Here is a 21,631-nt window from a genome sequence, read left to right as displayed (position 1 = left end):
TCTCTCTCTCTCTCTCTCTCTCTCTCTCTCTCTCTCTCTCAGTGGAAACCCAGGGAGTCTTTAGGGAGAACAGAAATAAGTCCAATTCTGGGTCCAATACATGGTCACACTCAGGCTCTCCTATCCCACCTTACCTCTGAGGATCTGCTCCCCCTTTCTCCACCCTGAACCCCCACATCTGGGTCCAGTGCCAGGAAGCTAAGCCATACGGACAAGTATCCAGAAAATGAAGTCAGTGCCCTATTTTTCCCATGAATGTTGAGAGAATGTAACATGGTGCATAGAATGCTGATCTTTTGAATGAAAAAGACATGGGTTCCAATCCTACTTCTCATCCTTTCTAACTATGTGAACCCTGGACAACCTGCTTAACCTTCCTGAGCCTTGGTTTCTTCATCTGTAAAATGGGGATAATAATAGCACCTACCTCATAGGGTGGTTGTGAAACTTGAATGAGATGTTTGTAAAGCATCTGCAAGTATCCAAGGGCTATTTAAATGCCTGGGTTAATGCCATTATTTTTACACAAAGGATCTGTGATTTCATCAGCATACAAGGAACTCCCATTGTGGCACTTCTTTCCACTAACGCAGATCACAACCTATCTGTGACTTAATAACATATAACGATTTCAGGTTTTGCAAGGAATGTTATCTACAGAGTAGTAATAACAACATTCCTATAGTTACCTAAGCTGTCTCACTTGTTCCTCATCCGCCTCTATGGATGTAGGTGCTATTATTATCCCCATTTTACAGATGGGGCAGGTGAGGGTCAGAAGTGATTTGCCCTGGGTCACACAGCTATCAAGTGTCTGAGGCAGGATTCGAACCAGGGTCTCTTCGACTCCAAGTCCACTGCCACGTGCCCTCGAAAGAAAAGGTTGTGCCCAGCCCACAGCCCAGTCCCCTGCAGAGATTTTCACGGTAATTTCATATTGCTTTTGTCTTTGGTTTCTGCTGATGTTTTAGGTGAGGTCTGCCACAAATCCTACACGCAGTTCTCCAATCTCTGTCGCCACAAACGGATGCACGCGGACTGCCGGACCCAAATCAAGTGCAAAGACTGCGGACAGATGTTCAGCACTACCTCCTCTCTCAACAAGCACCGCCGCTTCTGCGAGGGCAAGAATCATTACAACCCCGGGGGCATCTTTGCCCCGGCCTTACCTTTGACGCCGAGCTCCATGATGGACAAGTCCAAACAGGCTCCCAACCTCAACCACGCCGGCCTCGGCTTCAATGACTACTTCCCCTCTAGACCTCATCCTGGAGGTCTGCCCTTCTCCACGGCCCCTCCAGCCTTCCCCGCCCTCACTCCAGGATTCCCGGGGATTTTCCCTCCGTCCTTGTACCCCAGACCGCCTTTGCTACCTCCCACCCCGCTGCTCAAGAGCCCTCTCAACCACACCCAAGATGCCAAGCTCCCGAGCCCCCTGGGCAACCCCGCGCTGCCCCTGATCTCAGCGGTCAACAACAACAGCCAGAGCATGTCTGCGGAGGAGAAATTCGAGGGAGGCCTGGAGAACTCCTACCTGGAAAAGCTTAAGGCGAGAAACAGCGACATGTCAGACGGCAGCGACTTCGAGGATGTGAACACCACCACGGGGACTGACCTGGACACCACCACGGGGACCGGTTCTGACCTGGACAGTGACGTGGACAGTGACCGCGACAAGGCCAAGGACAAGAGCAAACCTGCTGAGAGCAAACCGGACTTTGGCAGCGGCTCGGTGGCTCCCGGGGCCCCCAACAGCATCAACGAGGTCCCCGTCTTCTACTCGCAACATTCCTTCTTCCCTCCTCCTGAAGAGCAGCTGCTCCCCACGTCAGGTGCGGCCAACGACTCCATCAAGGCCATTGCCTCCATTGCGGAGAAATACTTTGGCCCAGGCTTCATGGGGATGCAGGAGAAAAAGATGGGTTCTCTCCCGTATCATTCCATGTTCCCCTTTCAGTTCCTTCCCAACTTCCCCCACTCGCTCTATCCCTTCACGGACCGCACCCTGAACCATAATTTGCTGGTCAAAGCCGAACCAAAGTCGCCCCGAGATCTCCACAAGGTGGGCAGCACCAGCTCTGAGTCCCCTTTCGATCTCACCACCAAACCAAAAGAGATGAAACCCATCTTGCCCACCCCCAAGATCCTCCCCCAAGCCCAAGCTTCTGGAGAGGAGCAGCCTTTAGACTTGAGCATTGGAAACCGGATCCGGGCCAGTCAGAACGGAGGAAGGGAACCCCGGAAAAATCACATTTACGGGGAGAGGAAACTCCTTCCTAGTGAAATGTTGCCGAAGATCTCTCCATCCCAGCTCCCCCAACAGCCTTCCCTGCACTACGCCAAGCCATCACCTTTTTTCATGGACCCAATATACAGGTATTAACATGCCCTGCCCTCACCCTGAACACATCGGGGTTTTGGCAGACACTCTGAGGGAGGTGGGCTTGGGAGGAGATGGAATTGGCAGTGGGATGGAAAGCTCCGAGTCTCACTTTCACTTGAGGTGACCCCAAGATAACTCAAAAGTTGTTTCACAAATAATTGCAATTTCCTAACAGGGTCTGGTCAGACAACTCTCCTAGATACGGCCACTTCCAAATAGCAAAAGGTCTGATTTCTGGTTGTCATTCATTCATGTCATGTTATTCATTCATTCATTTATTCAACGCATAGGTCAGGCCCTGTGCTGGGTGCCGAAGACACAAAGACAAAATATAAAACAGAGCCTACCCTCAATACGCTTACATTCTACTATAGAAAAACATAGATAAATAACTATAAACTATATACACAAAGGAAATATAAATTATTTATATGAGGGAGGTACCCCTCATTTGGAGGGTCTGCATCCTTCAATATAATGGGACATTCCTTGCTCAGATAGACTTAGGGTTAAGGAGGATCAGAGGAGATCTGACTACCTCTCAAAAAGCATTTCAGTGCAACAAGCATTTTATAAATGCCTACTAGCCAGGATGCTAGTGATGCTAGATAGTAGCTAGAGAGCTAGTCTGTTCTCAAGGGACCTACATTCTAATAAAGGGAGTAGAAACAGATAGATAGATAGAAATAGGTATATACACATATACATCCCCATATATCTGTATGTCCAGATGTATGTATATACACACATGTGTATATGTGTGCATGTATATATATATATATTTTATGAGTGTGTGTGTGTGTATGCACACATACATACTAAATAGGTACAACATATAGAAAGAGAGAGTAATTTCAAGGGAAGCATCACACCTGGGATGGATCATGAAAGGCTTTTTGAAGGGACTGGCACTTGATGTGAGCCTTGATTGCAAAAAGCCAAAGTGAGAAAAAAAAAGTGTCTGAGCCATGTGCAAAGTCTTAGAGTCAGGAAAACCTGAGTTCGAATCCAGCCTCAGACACTTACTAGCTGTGTGACCCTGGGCAAGTCACTTCACTTCTGCCTGCCTCAGTTTCTTTATCTGTAACATGGGCGGTAACAATAGGACCTTGCTCTCAAGGTTATCAAGAGGATTAAAGGAGATAATAAGCATAAAGTGCTTAATGTAGTGCCCTGCACATAGTAAGTGCTATATAGATGTTAGCTATTATTAATATGAAGTTCCTGGTTTGGTTTGTCCTTTGTTCTCGAAGAGGACCATGACATCAGGAAGATGATAGTTTGGAGCGTGATTGTGAAGGGCTCTGAATGTCCAGCAGAGACTTTGTTTTCATCTAGAGGGAATAAGAAGCTTTGATAGCTATTGGAGGGTGCATTAGAGAGGAGGAGTGGAGGTAAAGAGACCAAACCGGAGGCTGCTAGAATAGTCCAGGCCTGAGCTAGGGGTGGAGGCTAAGGGAGGAGCTCTGCTGTGATTCCGGGGGACACACGGGAAGTTGGAGATCCCGACCCCGCACATCACAGATGTTTTTAGATCCTGCCTGGGGCCTTCTCCAGGTGTTCTCCCTCATCTCCATCCCCATGAACCAGATTTTTCTGAACTTTTCCCCCATTTCCAGCTGCTTCTCCTGTTGCTTCTTTTACTTCCCAAAAGGGGGCTAGCCTCTGCTCTTCCCACCCCTCGGGGCCTCTCTCATTCCCTGCCCTGTCTCCTCCCCTGAATTCTCCCCATTGTGCTCCCTTGGACAGCTGCATCCAACCCCAGGTCCTGGAAGTTCGCCGCTCTGTCTTTTTAGCTCCCTTCCTAACGGATCCTCTTTTCCCTGATAAGCAATCACTAGCCAAGAGCCCTCACCCTACACTTTCCATTGCCTGACCCAGAAGGAGAAGGCAAAGTTATTTAGTCAAGACCACGATAGAGCAAGACAGAATTGAGTGGGAATGTTGCCCTGTTCCTTGGCTTCTTTCTACTGCTTTCTCCTCCCTTCCCTCTTTCCTCCTCCCCTGTTAACTTCTTCCCCTTTCCAAAGTCCAGACCAACAGATGGATTGGGGGGCAAATCATAGATTTAAAATGGGAAGGGACCTCCGAGGCCAACTGGTCCTACTCCATCATTTTACAGAAAAAGAAATGGAAGCCCAGAGAAAGTGATTTGGCCAAGGTCACACAGCTAGTTAGGGGTAGAATTTGAACCCAGAATATAGTCTCCTAACCCACCTTAAATCCTGCTTGACTTCCAGGGGGTGATGGAACAGTAGGAAAGAAGTTGGATTTGGAATAAGTTTCTTCCTCTATAAAATGAGGAACATGACTTCTAGGGACTCTTCCAACTCTAAACCTATAAACCTTTGCTCTGTCTTATCTTTAATGGTTGTAACCCTGGAGGCTGCTAAGAGTGGACTCACAAGGTGAGATGGTCCTCTCCCTGGATAAACTGAGATTTCATCTCATTCTCAAGTCACTGAGCCCTCTGACTCTTGGGAATTCTATTCCCCAAACTAACCTGTTTGACTTCCTCAGTTACAGTTTTCCTGCTTGCTTTGATAAATAGGTTTGGTCTCTTAAAAAAAATATGGGGAGGGGGGAGGAGGGTAAGAAGAACAGGACATAGCAGTCTAGAATTGAGAAAATAATTCTCAGGGAAATTTAAACTGAGTCTAGAACCCAGCCACCTTCCTGAAGATAGCGAGTGTGGATAACCAGTGTAAGTGGGGCTGACCATCAGCAGGCAGAGGGGACCAGGGCTCCAGGAGACAAGGCGGGTGAGGACCCCACACCTGCCCCGTCCCCGGCTCCCTGCTATTGTGTGGTTCATAAATGTGGGAAAAGGAATTATGTCAGTGCCTAACTAGGCCAAGGAGCTGTCAGCTTCAACGAAGATTAGTGAGGGACTCATTTGATCCGCCAACTCCTCCACCAAAGCGTCCCTTCTCACTTGCTTACAAGCACACCATCTGTGGTCCCTCCAGGCTGGCCTCTGTCTTCTGACAGATCATGCTTTCTGCCCAGTGCCTGACATCGTTAGCCTTGGAAATATAAAAGGAAGTGGGGGTAGGGGTGCAGAAGGAGACAGAGAGAGAGAGAGAGACAGAGAGACAGACAGAGAGAGAGAGACAGAGATAGAGACAGAGACAGAGAGGGAAGAGACAGAGAGGGAGAGGAGAGAAGAGAGAGAGAAGAAGAGAGAGGGAGAGGGAGGGGGAGAGAGAGAGAGAGAGACAGACAGACAGAGAGAGAGAGACAGAGATAGAGACAGAGACAGAGAGGGAAGAGACAAAGAGGGAGAGGAGAGAAGAGAGAGAGAAGAAGAGAGAGGGAGAGGGAGGGGGAGAGAGAGAGAGAGAGAGAGAGAGAGAGAGAGAGACCCTCTGTGCTGTTCGAGAAAGCCCGGCGAAGGGAGATGGGAAGGGGCACAGAGGGAGAACCAAGGAAATTATTTTCAAGTCGTCTGGGGTTCCAGCACCCCTATGGGTTCTCATGACAAATGTTATCATAACAAGGCTCAGGCAGGCTTTGCCAATTCAAACAACAGGACCTGGATTCTTGGGCAAAGCCAGGAGACAGATGTGAGGTGAGGGAAGGAAGGAAGAAGCATGGTTTGTCTGCATTCTGCTGGGCTCCAGCAGCTCAGGACCGGGGTGGGATGTTTGCAAACCAAATTGTGTAATATATGCCACGGTCAGACTCCCAAGTCTGAGCCAAAAGAGGTGGGGAGGAAGAATTCTATATTTAAAGCTGGATTCCACTCCAGCCATGGGCACTTACTAGCTAGGTGACCAGAGCAAGCCTTTTACCTTCTCAAGTACTCGGTGTCCTCATATGTATAATGGAGGTCATACACAATACTGGCACTTCCCACCCCCCCCCCATAGGGTGGTGATGAGAAAAGCACTTTGTGGTGTAAGGGAAAGACCTCTGAATTTCGAGCCAGAAGCTCAGGGCTTGAACCCCAGCTATGGCATTTAATATCCGTGTGACTGGGGAAGCAGTTGAGCTTCTTTCTTGAACTTCTTTAAGACGGAATTGGATGAACTGGTCTTTAAGGCTCCTTCCAGCTCTAACTCCTAACTTTATAGAAGGCCCAGACTGGGGAAAGGACCTACCCAAGGTCACACAGTCAATGACAGCCAGTATTTGAGCCCAGATCTCACTGCTTTGCCCTCCTTTTATAGGGAGGAAAGCCTGTTTCTCTAACCCCCTCCCCTTTTCCTCTTCCATCAAATGGGGATGACAGTAATAATACCTATGTCACAGGATTGTCCTGGGGGTCCAATCAAAGTGCTTTGCAAACTTGAATGGAGTCTAGAACCTTGAGCAAATATTACCTGAAGCTCTGGACAGGGGCACATTTACAAAAGGGAGAGCAAGGAGGGAAATGTAGCTGGTCAAAATTGTGTTGTATAAAACATAGGTGAGCACTGAGGAAGGGAGGGATACAGTGGAAAGAGTCTTGCTCTAAAGTCAAGGGACCTGGGTTCAAATCCTGTCTCAGGATTGTAGTTGCTTGCTTGTTGTATGACCTTGGACAAATTCTTTAAACTCTCTGGACCTCAGTCCCCTGGTCTCTAAAAAGAGCGCATTGGGCTAGATGATGTCTGAAATGCCTTAGATTTAGGGTCCTGTGAATTTTCCAATGGTGAAAGCTGAATCACCAGGGCAATGGCTGTAAATTCTACCTACCTCAGCAGCCCCTGAATTTTAGGAAGGTTTTAATGAAGAAGTAATGGTCTCTTACAAATGTGGGGTAGTTTATACTGGGCAAAGCTATTTTGCATATATCATTTCTCATGGGTTTCCTACGATCAAGGCCTGAAGCAGCCACACAGAAGGAAGCTGACGTCGACAGAGCAGGAGTGATTTACTTATCCAGGATCCCTCAGCTAGTAAATAACAGATCTGGGATGTGAACCCGGGGCTCTGACTCCCCATCCAGCAGGAATTCCAATGCACCCCACTGCCTTGTGCTCCAGGAAGCCGGGCTTTCTTCACCAGAGATCTGTTTATTTTGCAATTAACAAAATTAACCAATATTTGGCTGGGGGGCATAGAAATTTAACCTCTTGCCACTGTCTGAAGGGTTTTGTTTAAATGCCATATTTTCTTGTCTGGGATGATTTAGGTGAGCCTCTGCCTTGAGGCAGGGAAATTGGAGGGACGACCTCACAAGGTCAGACAGGCCATTCATCTGTAGCAGCATTTTGTTGAATGCTTACAGAGCAGCCTACCACACTAAGGGCCATGTGGGTGGGAATGAAAAAAAAATCTACCCTTGCCCTCATTGAGCTTACAGTCTAGTCAGTTAACCAACAAGGAACAGCTCCAACACTACCAGTTTGTGTGTCTCTAGGCAAGCCACTTAACTCCCTGAGCCTTATCTGTAAAACTGGGGAAATCGCACTTTTATTATTATCTCCTACAGGGAGTGGTTGTGAGAAGAATGCATTTATATGCATACATATATATGTTTGTGTATGTATGGATATATGTATATGGAGAGAGAATGTATTATGTATAAGTAGCATTAAATATAAGACCAGATAAGAATGTATTATCTATCATATATAAGAATGTATTATATATATTTAAGAATGTATTATATATTATATAGAAGAATGCATCATACATAATATATAAAAATGCATTATATATAGAATATAAGAATATATTAGATTGTATTACATGTAACATATGTAAGAATGCATTATATATAATATATAAGAATATACTCTATATGACATAGAAGAATGCCTTATATATAATGTACAAGAATGCATTATATATAATACATAATAAGAAGAATGCATTATATGTAATACATAATGCAATAATAATAAAAGTACATTATATAATAAAGCATTATATAATACATATATGCCTTAACATACTATAGAAATGGGAAAATTATGATTATTATCACATTTCAAACACTGTGCTATATGCCTCAGGGATACAGAAATATAGAAGATGGTCCCTGGCCTTAAGCATCTCATGGCCAAGTTCAATCAATTAGCAAAGGTTTATTAATTAAGCATCTACTTACTAGCTGTGTGACCCTGGGCAAGTCACTTAACCCCAAGTGCCTCGACCAAAAAAAAAAAGTTAAGCATGTACTGTGTGCAGAGAGGGCATTGTGCTCAGACCTGGGGGACATATAGAGGTTAGATAAGATTCCCAGAAACCCGTCATTGGAAGGGACAACTTCCTAAGCCACCTGGTATCTCCTCTAAAACACGTTGCCTTGGGTTAAAGAACTTGGAGATGAGGGATTCCATTCCCTCCCAACCCATTAGGTTTTCGATGTCTCTGATCCTTAAGTGGTGGTGGTGGCTGTTTCCTGAAGCAGAACCTAAACGTGCCTGCAGGTGGCTCAGTGGATAAAGCATGAGACTTGAAGTCAGAAAGGACCTGAGTGCAAATTTAGCTTCCTCTGTTTCCTAGATGTGTGACCTTGGGCAAGTCACTTAACCTCTGTTTGCCCCAGTTTCCTCAACTGTAGAACAGGAATAATAATAGTGCCTACCTCTCAGGGTGGTTGTTGAAATATTTGTAAAGTGTTTTGCAGACCTTAAATCACTATATAAATGCTAGTTATTGTTGTTATTATGATTGTGGTTAACAAATTTCCCCGGTTGCTCCTGGTTCTTCCCTCTGGGGTAAAGCTAAACAAGCCTCATTCTCTCTCCATCCAAGAAGGCTTCAGGTACTCAAGATGGCAACCATGTCGGACCTGAGTCCTCTCCTCTCTGATCTAAACATCCCCAGTTCCTTCATTGGATCCTTACCTGGCACAAACTCAAGGTTCTTGACCCTCCTGGTTGCCCTCTACCCTCTCCAACTTGTTAATGACCTTCCTGAAATGTGGCATCCAGAACAGAACATATAATCTATACCAGCTGTGGTCTTACCTGGACTTTATCACAGAGGAATCGGCGCCTCTTTAGTGCCAGATAATGAGAATCCCTTCAGAAAAAGAGTCCCTGCCTTCATGGGGCTCAGTCAAGCGCAAAAGACATGACCCTTCCACATACAGAGTGTCCCAAAAGTCTTAGTGCGGCTGGTGCTAAGACTGTGGGGACATCCAGTCTGTACATACACATAAAGAACAGGTTATTTAAACGGGCTGCATAGACTTTAAATGCAGAAAGAATTCAAAGGAGGGAGAAAACAAGAAAGTTGTTTCTAAGCTCTCTCCTAGCTTGCCCATGATCCCATGAGATCCTTAATAAGCACTGGAGAGATCAGAAAAGGCTTCCCTGGAGAAGGTGGGATGGGAGAGCTTAATGGGCGGGTGGGATTTGGATAGGCAAATGGGAGGGGGAAGGGCATTCCAGGAGAAGGGAGCAGACTGAAAGAAATCAGGGAGATGGGAATAAGGAAGCATGGTGAGTATGGGGGCAGGTCCACAGAGCAGCCTGACTCCACCCCAAAGCATCACCTAGAAACTGGGCAGGAGAAGCAGGTGACAGAGCACTGAATTTGGAGTTGGAGGAGGAGGCTCAAATTTCAGCCTTGCTGTTTACTGCCTGTGGGACACAGACAGATCAGTGTCCTTTTCTAGAAAATGAGAGATTTTGACTAGGGGTGTTCCACGGTCTCTGTAAGATCCATGACCTTAAGCAGCATCTAGTACTTGTTGGGGAAAACAAAGCTAACTATGCCAGGTGGATTACAGAGAAACCTGAATGCCAAGTTTGCGAGCCTAGTAGTAATAGTAACCACTAATTGATACAGCACGTTAAAATTCAAAGCACTTTACTTCTACAATCTCCCCTAAGCCTAAGGATACCACTGAGGTAAGTACTATTAGTATTATTTGCCCCATTTGCAGATGAGAAAATTGCCTCCTAGCAAGAGAACTCAGGGATTCTAGACTTGAGGTCCAGCCCTCTAAAACTTTAGGAAATAGGGAGCCATTGATAGTTTTTGAGCAGGGAAATGAGAGACATGAGAGTGATGCTTTGGGAAGGTGATTCTGTTGACAAGCTCCATCCAGTATTTGGTTGACTCAGTGGGCTGTTTATTAAGTGGATTTCCCAGTAGCCTTTTCAGCCCTGTAGGGTATATGTAACCCTCTGTATTGTTGTCCAGCAGGGTGGAGAAGCGGAAGGTGACTGACCCTGTGGGAGCCCTAAAGGAAAAGTACCTGAGGCCATCTCCTCTGCTGTTTCACCCCCAGGTAAAACCAGTGGGAACAGGGGGCATGGTCTGGGAAACTGGCTAAGCCTGAGTGGGTTCTAGTCTCTAGATATAGGTTATCATCATCCTTATCCTTATTATTATTACCAATAACAATAATAATCCTACACTATATAAAATGTTTTGCAGTCTGCAAATCATTTTCATATACATTACTTTCTTGGACGGCTTCCTGGTGAGGCAGCCAGGGCAGGTCTTATTAAGCCCATTGTACAGACATAGAAACTGAGGCTTCAAATCAATGGAAGAGACAGGACAAGAGCCCAGTTCTGAATCTGCATTTCATGCCCTTTCCACAGTCCTTGTTACCTCCCTCTGGCCTGCTGAGAAATCCAGATTTCCTATTTCTCTAAGTCACTAAAAAGTCTCTCTAAAAAAAGTCCATTCTCCCTGAGTTGGTTCACACCAGGCTAGGTGGTTTTATTCTTTCCTGGGGAAAACAATGTGCCTCACCCTGTACGAGGCCCTTTGGGGGCTTTTGCAGGTAGGCAGGCAAACTGAGCTGGTCTCTCCCATAAGGCAAAATTTCACGTCAGAGATCCAAATCCTCCAGGCTTTGCCATTTTCTACCCGCAGGACGAAGCGTGGAACACAGTAGGAGCCTGAAAATGCGCTTTGATTTAACCTGACTCCTTTTCCCAATTTACCTTCTTCCCTCAGACCTGCCCCAGAGGCCCCTCTATGTGCCAGGGCCCAGGCCTTCCATCCCCCATCTATTGTTCCCTTTTTATACCTCGGATAAATAACCCTCTGGTTTGTGAAACCTGGGCCCGGCCCCTGTTCACATCTAAACTTGTCGTCCCTCATTGTTTTTCCCGGCCCAGAGAGTTTGGTTAATAACTTCCCCCGATTTTCCTCCGAATGGGCTGGAAAAAGCCTACGAGCCAGCCAGGCACATCCTGTGTTTGTGTTAGTGAGAATGGTGAGGGGTTCCTGTACAGAATGTGATAGAGAGGATCGGGCTGGGGCCGGGAAGCCGGTGAGAAACTCTCGAGAGTGGGCCCAGAGACAGGAGGGTGGGAGAGTTCTCATTGTTCAGACAATGAGAACCTCAGGAGACGGTGAGCCCCGGCCCCCGAAAAAACCTCCCCCCACCCTCTCTCCTGCCGCCTCCTCATGTCCGAGGCGGGCTGGGGGGGGACAGGAAGGAGAGAGATTTGGAAGCCTGGTTATCGCCAATAACTTATTACATCAAATAGGCTAAGGGTGAGATAGCAAGCGGTTAGAAACCACCTGGTAACTGATGCCATTTTCAAAATCCAGTAAGGCACTCTCTGGAGGAAATTGATCTGAGAGCTGGAAATTTATCCCCATCAAGAGAATGAAATGACCCTATTGTGACCGAATGGGGGTCCTTCCCAGAGATGCGGCTGTTCCAGGTGCAGAGGCAGGCATAGGAGACCCTGTCCTGCCCACTGGACCTCGAACAGCCTTCCTCGGCTGAGGAAGCCCACCTGGCTTGGTGCTCTGGCTTTCCTTCCATGGGAAAACAAGAGAATCTGGCAAGGAGAGGGTGACAGTAGTAGCCAGCATTTCCATAGTGCTTTGAGGCACTTGGCTGATATTATCTCATTCAATTCTCGCGATAACCTCATGAAACTGACTCTTTCATCTCCCCCATTTTACAGGTGAGGAAACTGAGCCTGAGAGAGGTCAGGCAACTTAGCCAAGGTTGAATGAACAGTTAGTACCAGTCTGAGGAGTGATTTGAATCCAAATCTTCCTGACTTTCAAGTCTAGCAATGCAGCCATTGCCTCAAGGTCTAGCCTCCTTCAGACTCTGTCCACAATTGCTAAGTTGCCCTTTATGTTTTCCAAGAGGCTTTTTCTACCTGAGACCAATCCAAGTGACCCAGGCCCCTTTGTGGAGGTTTGCATAGGTTGTTTTTTGTTTGATTTTTTCGTTTTTAAGGTGAGAATGAGGTTCAAGCTTTGCTCCCCTCCCTCTCCATTTTCTCCTCCACTGTAAAGTTGTTTGTTGAGAGAGTTCAGCTGGGTTGCTGCCTATTCTCCACCATCTTCACATAATAGGCATTTCATAAATGTTTATTGACTTAGATTGGACAGACTCAAGGAGAGGTCATAGAATGAGAATGGAGGTGACTTTAGGAACCATTCTAGTCCAAGCTTTTCATTTTAGAGGGAAGGAAACTCCAGCTTAGATGCAAGGAGAGTACAAAGGTGGGCAACGGCTCATGGGAGTCACCGGGGAAGGGCACTGACCAGCATCATCTGTCCAGATGCACAAAAGCCCGGGTACCAGGCTCATCTCTGAGATTAAAGACAGCCAACTCTGGCCCATTAACACCTCTCCCTACTCTTCCTCTGTTTCAACCTCTTCTTATTCCTCATCATCCTCTTCTTTGCCTTTTTTTCTCCTTCCCTTTCTCTTACTCTTCTTCTTCCTCATTTTTTCTTCCTCTTCCCTCTCTGTCTTCTTCCGTTCTTCTCTCTCCCTCCATTTTCTCTTCCTACTACTCCCTCTATTTCCTTCTCTTCTTCCTCTTCTTCTCTTCCTTCTTCCTGTTTTCTTTTTTCTCTCTTTTTTCCCCTCCTCTATCCCCAGGACAGCCTGTGGCCTCTGCTCAGAGTTTTTAAAAGCCTCTCAACCTCTTTGCCAGCTGCTGTCTCTGACAAAGCGGGAGTGGCACCGAGAACAATACAGTCCATCTCCAGGTGTTCTGACAAAGGCCTCCAACTTGGGCACCTGAGTGCCTGTGTTTTGTTAGGTGATGGGCAGCTACAGCCCAAAGCTTTGCCACCAATGACAAGTGACTGGGGCTAAATGTTTCTTACTGTATATCCCTTAAACAAGGCGCTTCAGTCTCCAAAAGAGAGGACTGGGGTCAGCGGGTAGGGGGGAAGAAAGGGAACTCTTGCTTCCTGCCCTCTCACCCTTTTTTAAAGTTTGTTTAGAGTGGTTGTCAAACTGTGAAAGATTTAACTACTCTGATCAATATAATGATCCAAGACAATTCCGAAGGACTCTTGGTGGAAAATGCTATTCATTTCCAGAAAGAGATGGAATTGATGAACTCTGAGTGCAGACTGAAGCATACTTTTTTCACTTTCTTTATTACTCTTGCTTCTGAGGTCCCTTTCAGTTCTTAGATCTGTGATCCTTTGATCCAGTCTCCCACCAGAAAGAAAGGGGGGGGGGAAGGAGGGAAAGGAGAGAGAGAGAAAGAGAAAGAAAGAAAGAAAGGAAGGAAAAAAAGAGAAAGAAAAGAAGGAAAGAAGAAAAGAAAGAAGGAAGAAAGAAAGAAAGAAAGAAAGAAAGAAAGAAAGAAAGAAAGAAAGAAAGAAAGAAAGAAAGAAAGAAAGAAAGAAAGAGAGAGAGACAGAGAGAGAGAGAGAGAGAGAAAGAAAGAGAAGTCCTTGTCCTTCCAGACAGATAGATGAGTTGCCCTATGTAGTACATGGAAAAGCCAGGATTTAATCTCAGGTCCACCCCATCCCATCTGCAGCCCTTGTCACAGACCTTTCCCAAAGCCAAGGGACCCAGAGGTTTTTTAAACCTGCCATCCTTTCTTCCAAATCCATTGTTCTTTCTGTAGTTCCTCACTGCACAAGGTCAAACAGTTGAGAAAGCAGCATGGGTCATATACTAACAACTAGCATTTATGTGATACTTTATCTTCAAAGCATCTTCTATATATTAACTCATCTGAGCCTCTCCTCTGAGAAAAGTATTAAAGGGATTATTATTATTTCCATTTTATAGATGGGGAAACTAAGGTTAAGGGGTTTTGCCCCTAGTCTCATAGCTGGTAAGCACCAGAGGCAGAATCTGAACCCAGCTCTCGCTGACTGCTTGCTGCCTTCTCCCTAACATCATTTCTTTCTTGTGTGAGAGCAGATGTCAGCCATCGAAACCATGACGGAGAAGCTGGAGGGCTTTGCAGGCATGAAGACCGACTCGGGCAGCTCCCTGCAGCCCCTCCCCCACCACCCCTTCAGTTTCAGATCCCCGCCCCCAACGCTGTCAGACCCCATCCTTCGGAAGGGCAAGGAACGTTACACGTGCAGGTAACTTTCAGCCTGGCCGAGTCACTGGGCATCCATCAGAAGGGGCCGGGAAAGACATTCAGGAAATCAGCTCCATAAGTCCCATGGTAGCAGCACTTAAAGCATTCCCTCTGATATCTTTTTGGGTTGGCTTCTGAGCACTTGACCAGTCTGGGTTTTTTGTTTGCTTGTTTGTTTTTGTTTTGTTTTCTGGGAAAGATCTTCCAGGGACCCCTGGCCTCCTTGGTGAAGGTCTGGTGCTCAAAAGACCAGAGTTATCACCTTCCTCCTAATCAGCTGAAAAAGTTTGCCCCAATTCAGCTCCAGACCCTGATCTATTGGACTTCTCAATTAAATTCGATAAGTGTTTATTAAGCACCTACTGTATGCCAGGCATGGGGGACACAAAGACAAAAATCAAACCATTGTTGCCCTCAGTGAGCTTCCATTCTACTAGGGAGAAAGACATTATTGGAAACCAGGTAGAAAGCATGAGTGGCTTAAAGTGATCCCTTCCCAACTTCCAAATATGATAAAAGACCCAATTTGATGAGTCTTTATGTCCAAAGAGTAACCCATGTGACAAAGTCCTGGCTCTGGGGCCAAAGGACAAGGGTTCAAATCTCAGCTGTAACACTTAGCATGTAACCTTGGGAAAGTACTTAACATCACCCTCCCTACCCCCAGGGGATACGTGGCCCAAATCTCACCATCCCCCCCCCCTTAAATTTATCCCAGGGGGCAGAGACCCTGTAGGAGAGAGAGACAGAGACAGAGAGAGAGAGAGACAGAGAGAGACAGAGAGAGATAGAGAGAGAGACAGAGAGACAGAGACAGAGAGTGTCCAGGGAGTCCACCTAGAAAGGCATTTATTGAATATGTACTATGTGCCTAGCACTATGCTAAATGATAGAGACACAAATGCAGAAGTGTTACAATCCTTGGCCTCAAGAAGCTTACATTCTAATAAGTGAGCTGAGACATATAAAGGAATGGTGGCCAGGGAAAGGAGTTGGGGGATGGAGTAGGAAGATGGGGGAGGACCCGTTGTCTCTTTGTTGCCACAGGACTGCAAATGCTGTCATTGCCCTTTAAATGCCCCTGGTACAAAGTCCCAGTTGTCCCACCTTGGTTATGGTTCTAATGAAATTAAAGAATAGTGGAACACCACAGAATCCCCAAACTGCTGTTTTGTGTCTCCTTCCCCACCTCATAAGTAGCTTGAGGGGGCTAGGAAGGGTGATTTCTGGCTGGGGTGAGGACATCTGGAAGTAGAATAATACCCCAAGTGGTCATTGTGGTCACTAACGTAGCTTGAGCTAAGGATTATGAAAGGAGATCTTCTGGGGGCTGGCGGGTTGGGAAATCATAAAATGCATTTTTAATCCATCTGGAAAACATTTGAGAATTATTGGCTATTGGGGATTATCTGTACCAATGGTCCCTTCCATGGGCGGATAAGCTCATTTTAAATTTGGAAATGGGATCCTAGGAAAAGGCCACATCAAAAGAACCTTACCAGAGCTTACACAAATGGGGTTTTATGGTATTCAGGGACTCCAAGGGTGATAGTGTGTTCATTCCCCCAGGTACTGTGGTAAGATCTTCCCTCGATCAGCAAATCTCACTCGACACCTTCGAACGCATACTGGGGAGCAGCCATACAGGTAAGGTATTTTACTGTTCCAGGGGAAAAAAAAAAGCTACTTTTTAAAAATGTAATTAAATTTTTGTTGATCCATTGTTTTTAAATTACTTACATATCTCAATGTAACCCTTCCTATTGCCTCTCCCAGAGAGCAGTCCCTTCTAATAAAGAATGAGACAGAGGGAAAAAACAATTCAATCAACTTAACCAACATATTAGAAAAAGTCAAATGCTCTATGCGGCGTTCTATAGCCCCCACCTCTGCAAAGAAGCTGGGGCGGAGAGGCAGCCATTTTTAGGGGTGCATCCAATCCTTTTTTGTTTGCTTTTTTCCTCCGGAGTGTAGGTTTTGTGTGTGTGTGTGTGTAGCAATATTAAGCATCCACCAACATGGTGTGATGGGACTGCAATTCCCCCATTAGATTCACCCCTTTGACTTTCACTGAAGGCCTCTGCTGAGATACCAGTTTCTTGCCTGGGGAGGGTGAGTTTTAGCATCAGGTAACTTCAAGTATCCATGGAATCCTAGAGCTGGAAGGGTCCTCAGAGATCCAATCCCCTCATTTTACAAAGAAAGAAACAGAGGCTTACCTTGTCTTACTGAGATCAGGACCAAAATTTGAACTCAGGACCTCTGACCGTAAATCTAGCATGTGTCCCTACTCCTAGCTGCCTTCCTAATAAGCAAACCCTAACAATGTGTAAGACCTCAGGTGGGTTCTGGGATTACAGTAATAAACATGACCTTGAGCCTGCCCTCAAGAAACTTCCATTCTAAAGGAGGTGGGGGTGGGTAGAAGGAATCAAGACCTCACTAAATGGTAAGGGTTTGGGGTCCCAAAGGAACCTGTGGAGTTAAAGACTACCTCAAACACATAAGAGGCCAGGCTGGCATGGCCCCGGTGTAGACACAGAACTGGAAGGTTACCTAAAGGTCATCTAATCTAACCTCATTTTCAGAAGCTGGCCCAGAGACATAAAAGATTTAGGCTGGAAGACACCTAAGACATCATCTAGTCTACCCCCTTCATTTTACAGATAGGGAAACTGAGGCTCAGGAGAAGTGACTTGCCCAAGGTCACTCAAGAGCTGCAATTCAACCTCAGATGTTCCCATTCCAAGCTTAGCACTGTCCCTACTCTAGGGCACAACTGAAGACAGAAAACATTGCCAGTCTTTTGAGGTTAATGGCTAAGGCGGGGATAAACAGAGGAAAAACAAAGATTAGAAGAGCCATAACCTGACTGCATAATGACATAAGAGGAGACTCAGTGGGTCAACAAGCATTTATTAAGTACTTTCTATGTGCCAGGTACTGTGCTAGGCACTGAGGATACTATCCCTGCTCTCAAGGAACTTACATTCTAATTAGAGGAGACAACAAGCTGGAAAGTGGGGAATGGGGGCAGGGTGGAGAGAGGATACAGGATAGGCTTAGAGCTTAGAATTCCGGGTGTGGGGTCTAGGTCACCAGTGGGAAGGAAATGGAGATGATGGTATATAGGGGAGAAGAAAGAGGGGGCCTCTGGGCCTCCAGACATTGTGTGGATTCCAGTGGAGCACACAGGATAGCCACCTGTCATCCCTGGTTCTTGCTACATGACTGTCCCACATCTCTGTGGTGGCATCATTCACATGGCACTGGAGTCAACCCCAGGGTTCTCAGATATTATGTCAGTAGATGATGAACTCTTGTAGGCTCAACCAAACTTGAAAGCGTTCAAGTAGAGTCCTGGCCCAAACCTCCATTAGCTTTCTCAGAATTGGCTGGGTTAAGGACAGAGACTATCATTACCAGAAGGCTAATCGCTTGGTAGGGGCAGCTAGATGGCACCATATTGTATAGAGCGCCAAACCTGGAGTCAAGAAGACTCATCTTCCTGAGTTCAAATCCAGCTTCAGACACTTCCTAGCAGTGTGACCCTGGGCAAGTCACTTAATCCTGTTTGCCTCAGTTTCCTCATCTGTCAAATGAGCTGGATAAGCAAATAGCAAATCACTCCAGTGTCTCTGCCAAAAAAAATAAATGGGTATGCCTGAACAACAATAAAAACAGTCATTTGGTGATAGATTCTTTGACCATAGCAACCCATCCTTGAGCATCACAGACTTAGAACTAAAGGGACCTTATAGTCCAATGCCCTTATTTTATAGATGAGGAAAGTGAGAGTCAGAGAAGGACCCAGTCCTCTGATGCCCAATGCAGCCTTCTTTCCACCATGTAGGGACCAGTTCATTTTTGTCCTTATATCTCCAAACCTTATTCTAATGCATAGTATAGGATCCACGTAATAAATGCTTGCTGATTAGTTTGATTTACATGCTAATTGAATTAAGACATCTGGCCACTCTCTGGAGTCCTCAGTACCTTGGGGAAAGGTTAAATCGTGCTGGTGGAGCCTCGTATGGCTGTTGAATCTCACCCTTCACAAACCCTCCTCTCCTATCCCTGTGAAACGTGCGCGTGGGGCCCACAATATGTCCGGCCAGATTGCTGCAATTCTCACTTTTGCCCTCCCATGATCAATGAAAGCTCACAGTTATTCACCAATCGTTTGTTCAGGCTTTCCCCCCTCCAAAAGAGGGTGACACACAGCTTAACAAAGGTTAAGGAAGAAAAGATTGATTTTGTCTGCTCTTCTCCCAGAAAATGAGCTGGGTGTTTTTCCTGTAGTAGAGAGCTGACTTCTGGATGGTGTTTAGCTGAAATAGCCCCCCAGAGAGCCAAGGCCATGTTTCTAGAAGAATTTAATTATCATTGATTTCTTTTGCACTCTCCAAATTGTGACATCCAACTTAGGGTACAATAATTGTTTGGGAAGCTTTTTGAGTTTGTGTTCTTGTTTTTGCAAATCCTGGCTTCATCTGAGAAACATTGTGCTGTAACGAAAAAGGCATGGAGTTTGGAGTTGGGAAGGGCCTGAGTTCAAATCTTATTTTGTAACTTATGCTTACAACACCCTCTCTCCTCACCTCTACTACATCTCAGAAAGCCTAGTCTCCTCCAAAGCATTTGTATCTGCTTAATAAATGCTTATTAATTAATTGAGCTTTTAGCGCTCTGCCAAATTACCTTGTTTATTAGCAATAATAATAATAATAACAATCGCTAGCACTGATATAAATCTAAAGGTAGCAAAGTGCTTTATGTATATTATCTCATTGATCTATTTGTGTTGTTTTCTCCAGTAGGATGTATATATTTAACCTAATATATTTTGCATGCAATTGTATACAATTGTATACAAAAGTTGATGTATTGTATATCAATGTATGTGTACACGTGTTGGTTTCCCTAATGGAATGTATGCTCCTTGAGGGCAGGAACCGTTTTCTTTGTCTCTCCAGTAATTAGTGCAGTGCTTGGCAATGGCAGATACCTTATTAAATGGTTATCACTCAAAGAATTATGTGACTACCCAAAGTCCCAAAGATCAGGCAGTCAAGCTGGAATTTGAACCCAGATCCACTGCCTGCAAATCCAGTATGTTGTGATACAATCCTTAGATACTGTACTATGTAGCCTCTAAAGAAAGGGCAAACACATTGTTTTAGAAGGGGATGTATTTTATCAGGAAACTACTTCATCTTGCTGAAGTAGTCAAACTCAGTGACATTTGAACCACCTCCCTTTTAAACTCTTGCTAGAGATTATGAAAAATTTGCCTCAATGTAGGTCAAAGAGTAGAAAGAAAGAAGAAAAGAGAAAGGAAGGAAGGAAGGAAGGAAGGAAGGAAGGAAGGAAGGAAGGGAGGGAGGGAGGAAGGGAGGGAGGGAGGAAGGAAGGAAGGAAGAAAACAAAAAAAAAACAATCTCACATGTCTATATTGTGTTAAAGCTTGTAAAGTAAAGGGCTTGATGCCCATTTTTCCACAGGAACCTCACAACAGCCCTGTGGGGTAGATGTCAGTGTTGTTGCTTTTTTTACAAAGAAAGAAACTGAGGCTTAGGGAGATGAAGTTATCCACCCAGGATCACACAGCTAATAAGTATTTGAGGCATGTTTTGAATCCGTATCTCCAAATCTGTCAAGCATAGGACCCTAGATTTAGATCTGGGAAAGACCTCTAAGACCATTGTGTCTAACTCCTTCGTTTTACAGGTGAGGAAAATGAAGCCCAGGGAATTTAAGGGACTTAGCCAAATCACACAGGAATTAAACACGGGAGGCAAGATTTGAACCCAGATCTTTTGACACCTTACCCACTGCTCTTTCTCTCATGCTTCCTCTCAAAGAAAGTTGAGAAGTGGGGGCAGGGGAGGATAACTGTTTAATTCTACTAATGCTGTTCCCTGGAAAGTCAAAATCATTTTGGTTCATTCTGAAATTATATTGCACATCTCTGATGCTAAGAGCTCCCCTTTCCTCATTCATTAAGAAGAGATAGTTTTAATGACACTTCTATTTTGCAAAACCCACAACTTCAGCCTTGGAAAGACATAAAACCTGACCTGGGAAGGAGAGGAGAAACGGGCTTCCCCCAGGCAGCCTGAGTGCTTAGCATCAGGAGTATGCCAACCACATGGCTTGTGAATTACACCTGGGGTTCGAGCCTCAGCCGGGGGAGCCTCAGAAAGGCTGTTGGCTCAATCTGCCTGTGATTCCATATAGAAGGATGGGCTGCTTCTTGGCGGCTCTTTGGGGTATGTTTTTCTTTCATTTCCTTTCAGGAGCCCTAGCCCTGTTATCTACATTAAGCTGAAACCTCCAAGCAGAGTGGGCATTTAACATGCGGCTGAAGTCTGTGTGGGGCTGCTTTTAAATGGTCCTCCTACGGCTGGATCTTTTTATTTTTGTAGTCCAGCTCAGCTGATGGCTCAGGGATGCTTTCAGTGCTGGCCTGCTTCCTCTTGCTCCTGTTCTTTCTCCCTTCTTTTATTTTCTTTTGTCAAAAATCATAGAACTGTAGCTAGAAGGGACCTCAGAGGCTGTCTAGGCTACATATGGGGAAACTGAGGCCTTGAAGAAATTAAATGACCCTCCCAAAGTGCCAGGTAGTGAGTGGCAGAACTAAGCTCTGGATTTGAACACAGAAAGATGTGAGTTCAGCTCCCCCCTCCAACACTAGCTAGCTATTTGACCATAGACATGCCACAGGCATTCCCTGACCTCTTTTTTCCCATCTGTGAAATAGGGAATGAAAACAATGACACCTACCCCAGAACATTCTTGTGAGACTAAATGAGTGTACACAAAGCACTTTGCTGATATTAAAAAGCCATAGAAAAGATAGCTGTTAGTAATGTTATCATCATCATCATCATCATCATCACCACGGGCAGCTAGGTGGCACAGTGGATAGAGCATTGGGTTTGGAATCAGGAAGACTTGAGTTCAAATCCCACCTCAGACACTTACTAGCTGTGTGACCCTGGACAAGTCACTGAGCCTCTGT

General features: G+C 45.6%; 1 protein-coding gene across 1 annotated transcript in view; it reads left to right on the top strand.

The window, feature by feature from the left end:
• LOC114029538 (PR domain zinc finger protein 16-like) overlaps positions 1 to 21,631 on the top strand; it is a 113,591-nt gene that overhangs the window by 67,854 nt on the left and 24,106 nt on the right. Inside the window, exons 7-10 of the mRNA XM_027844026.1 lie at positions 972 to 2,376; positions 10,472 to 10,559; positions 14,439 to 14,608; positions 16,177 to 16,254. Coding sequence (XP_027699827.1) covers positions 972 to 2,376; positions 10,472 to 10,559; positions 14,439 to 14,608; positions 16,177 to 16,254 — 1,741 coding nt within the window. The remainder of the gene's footprint in view (positions 1 to 971; positions 2,377 to 10,471; positions 10,560 to 14,438; positions 14,609 to 16,176; positions 16,255 to 21,631) is intronic.

Source organism: Vombatus ursinus, unplaced genomic scaffold (genome assembly GCF_900497805.2).
Source record: "Vombatus ursinus unplaced genomic scaffold, bare-nosed wombat genome assembly UNPS02014932.1, whole genome shotgun sequence".
Classification (NCBI taxonomy): Eukaryota; Metazoa; Chordata; class Mammalia; order Diprotodontia; family Vombatidae; genus Vombatus; species Vombatus ursinus.
The sequence above is the reverse complement of the archived record's forward strand: the minus strand, read 5'-3'. Positions and strand labels throughout refer to the sequence as shown.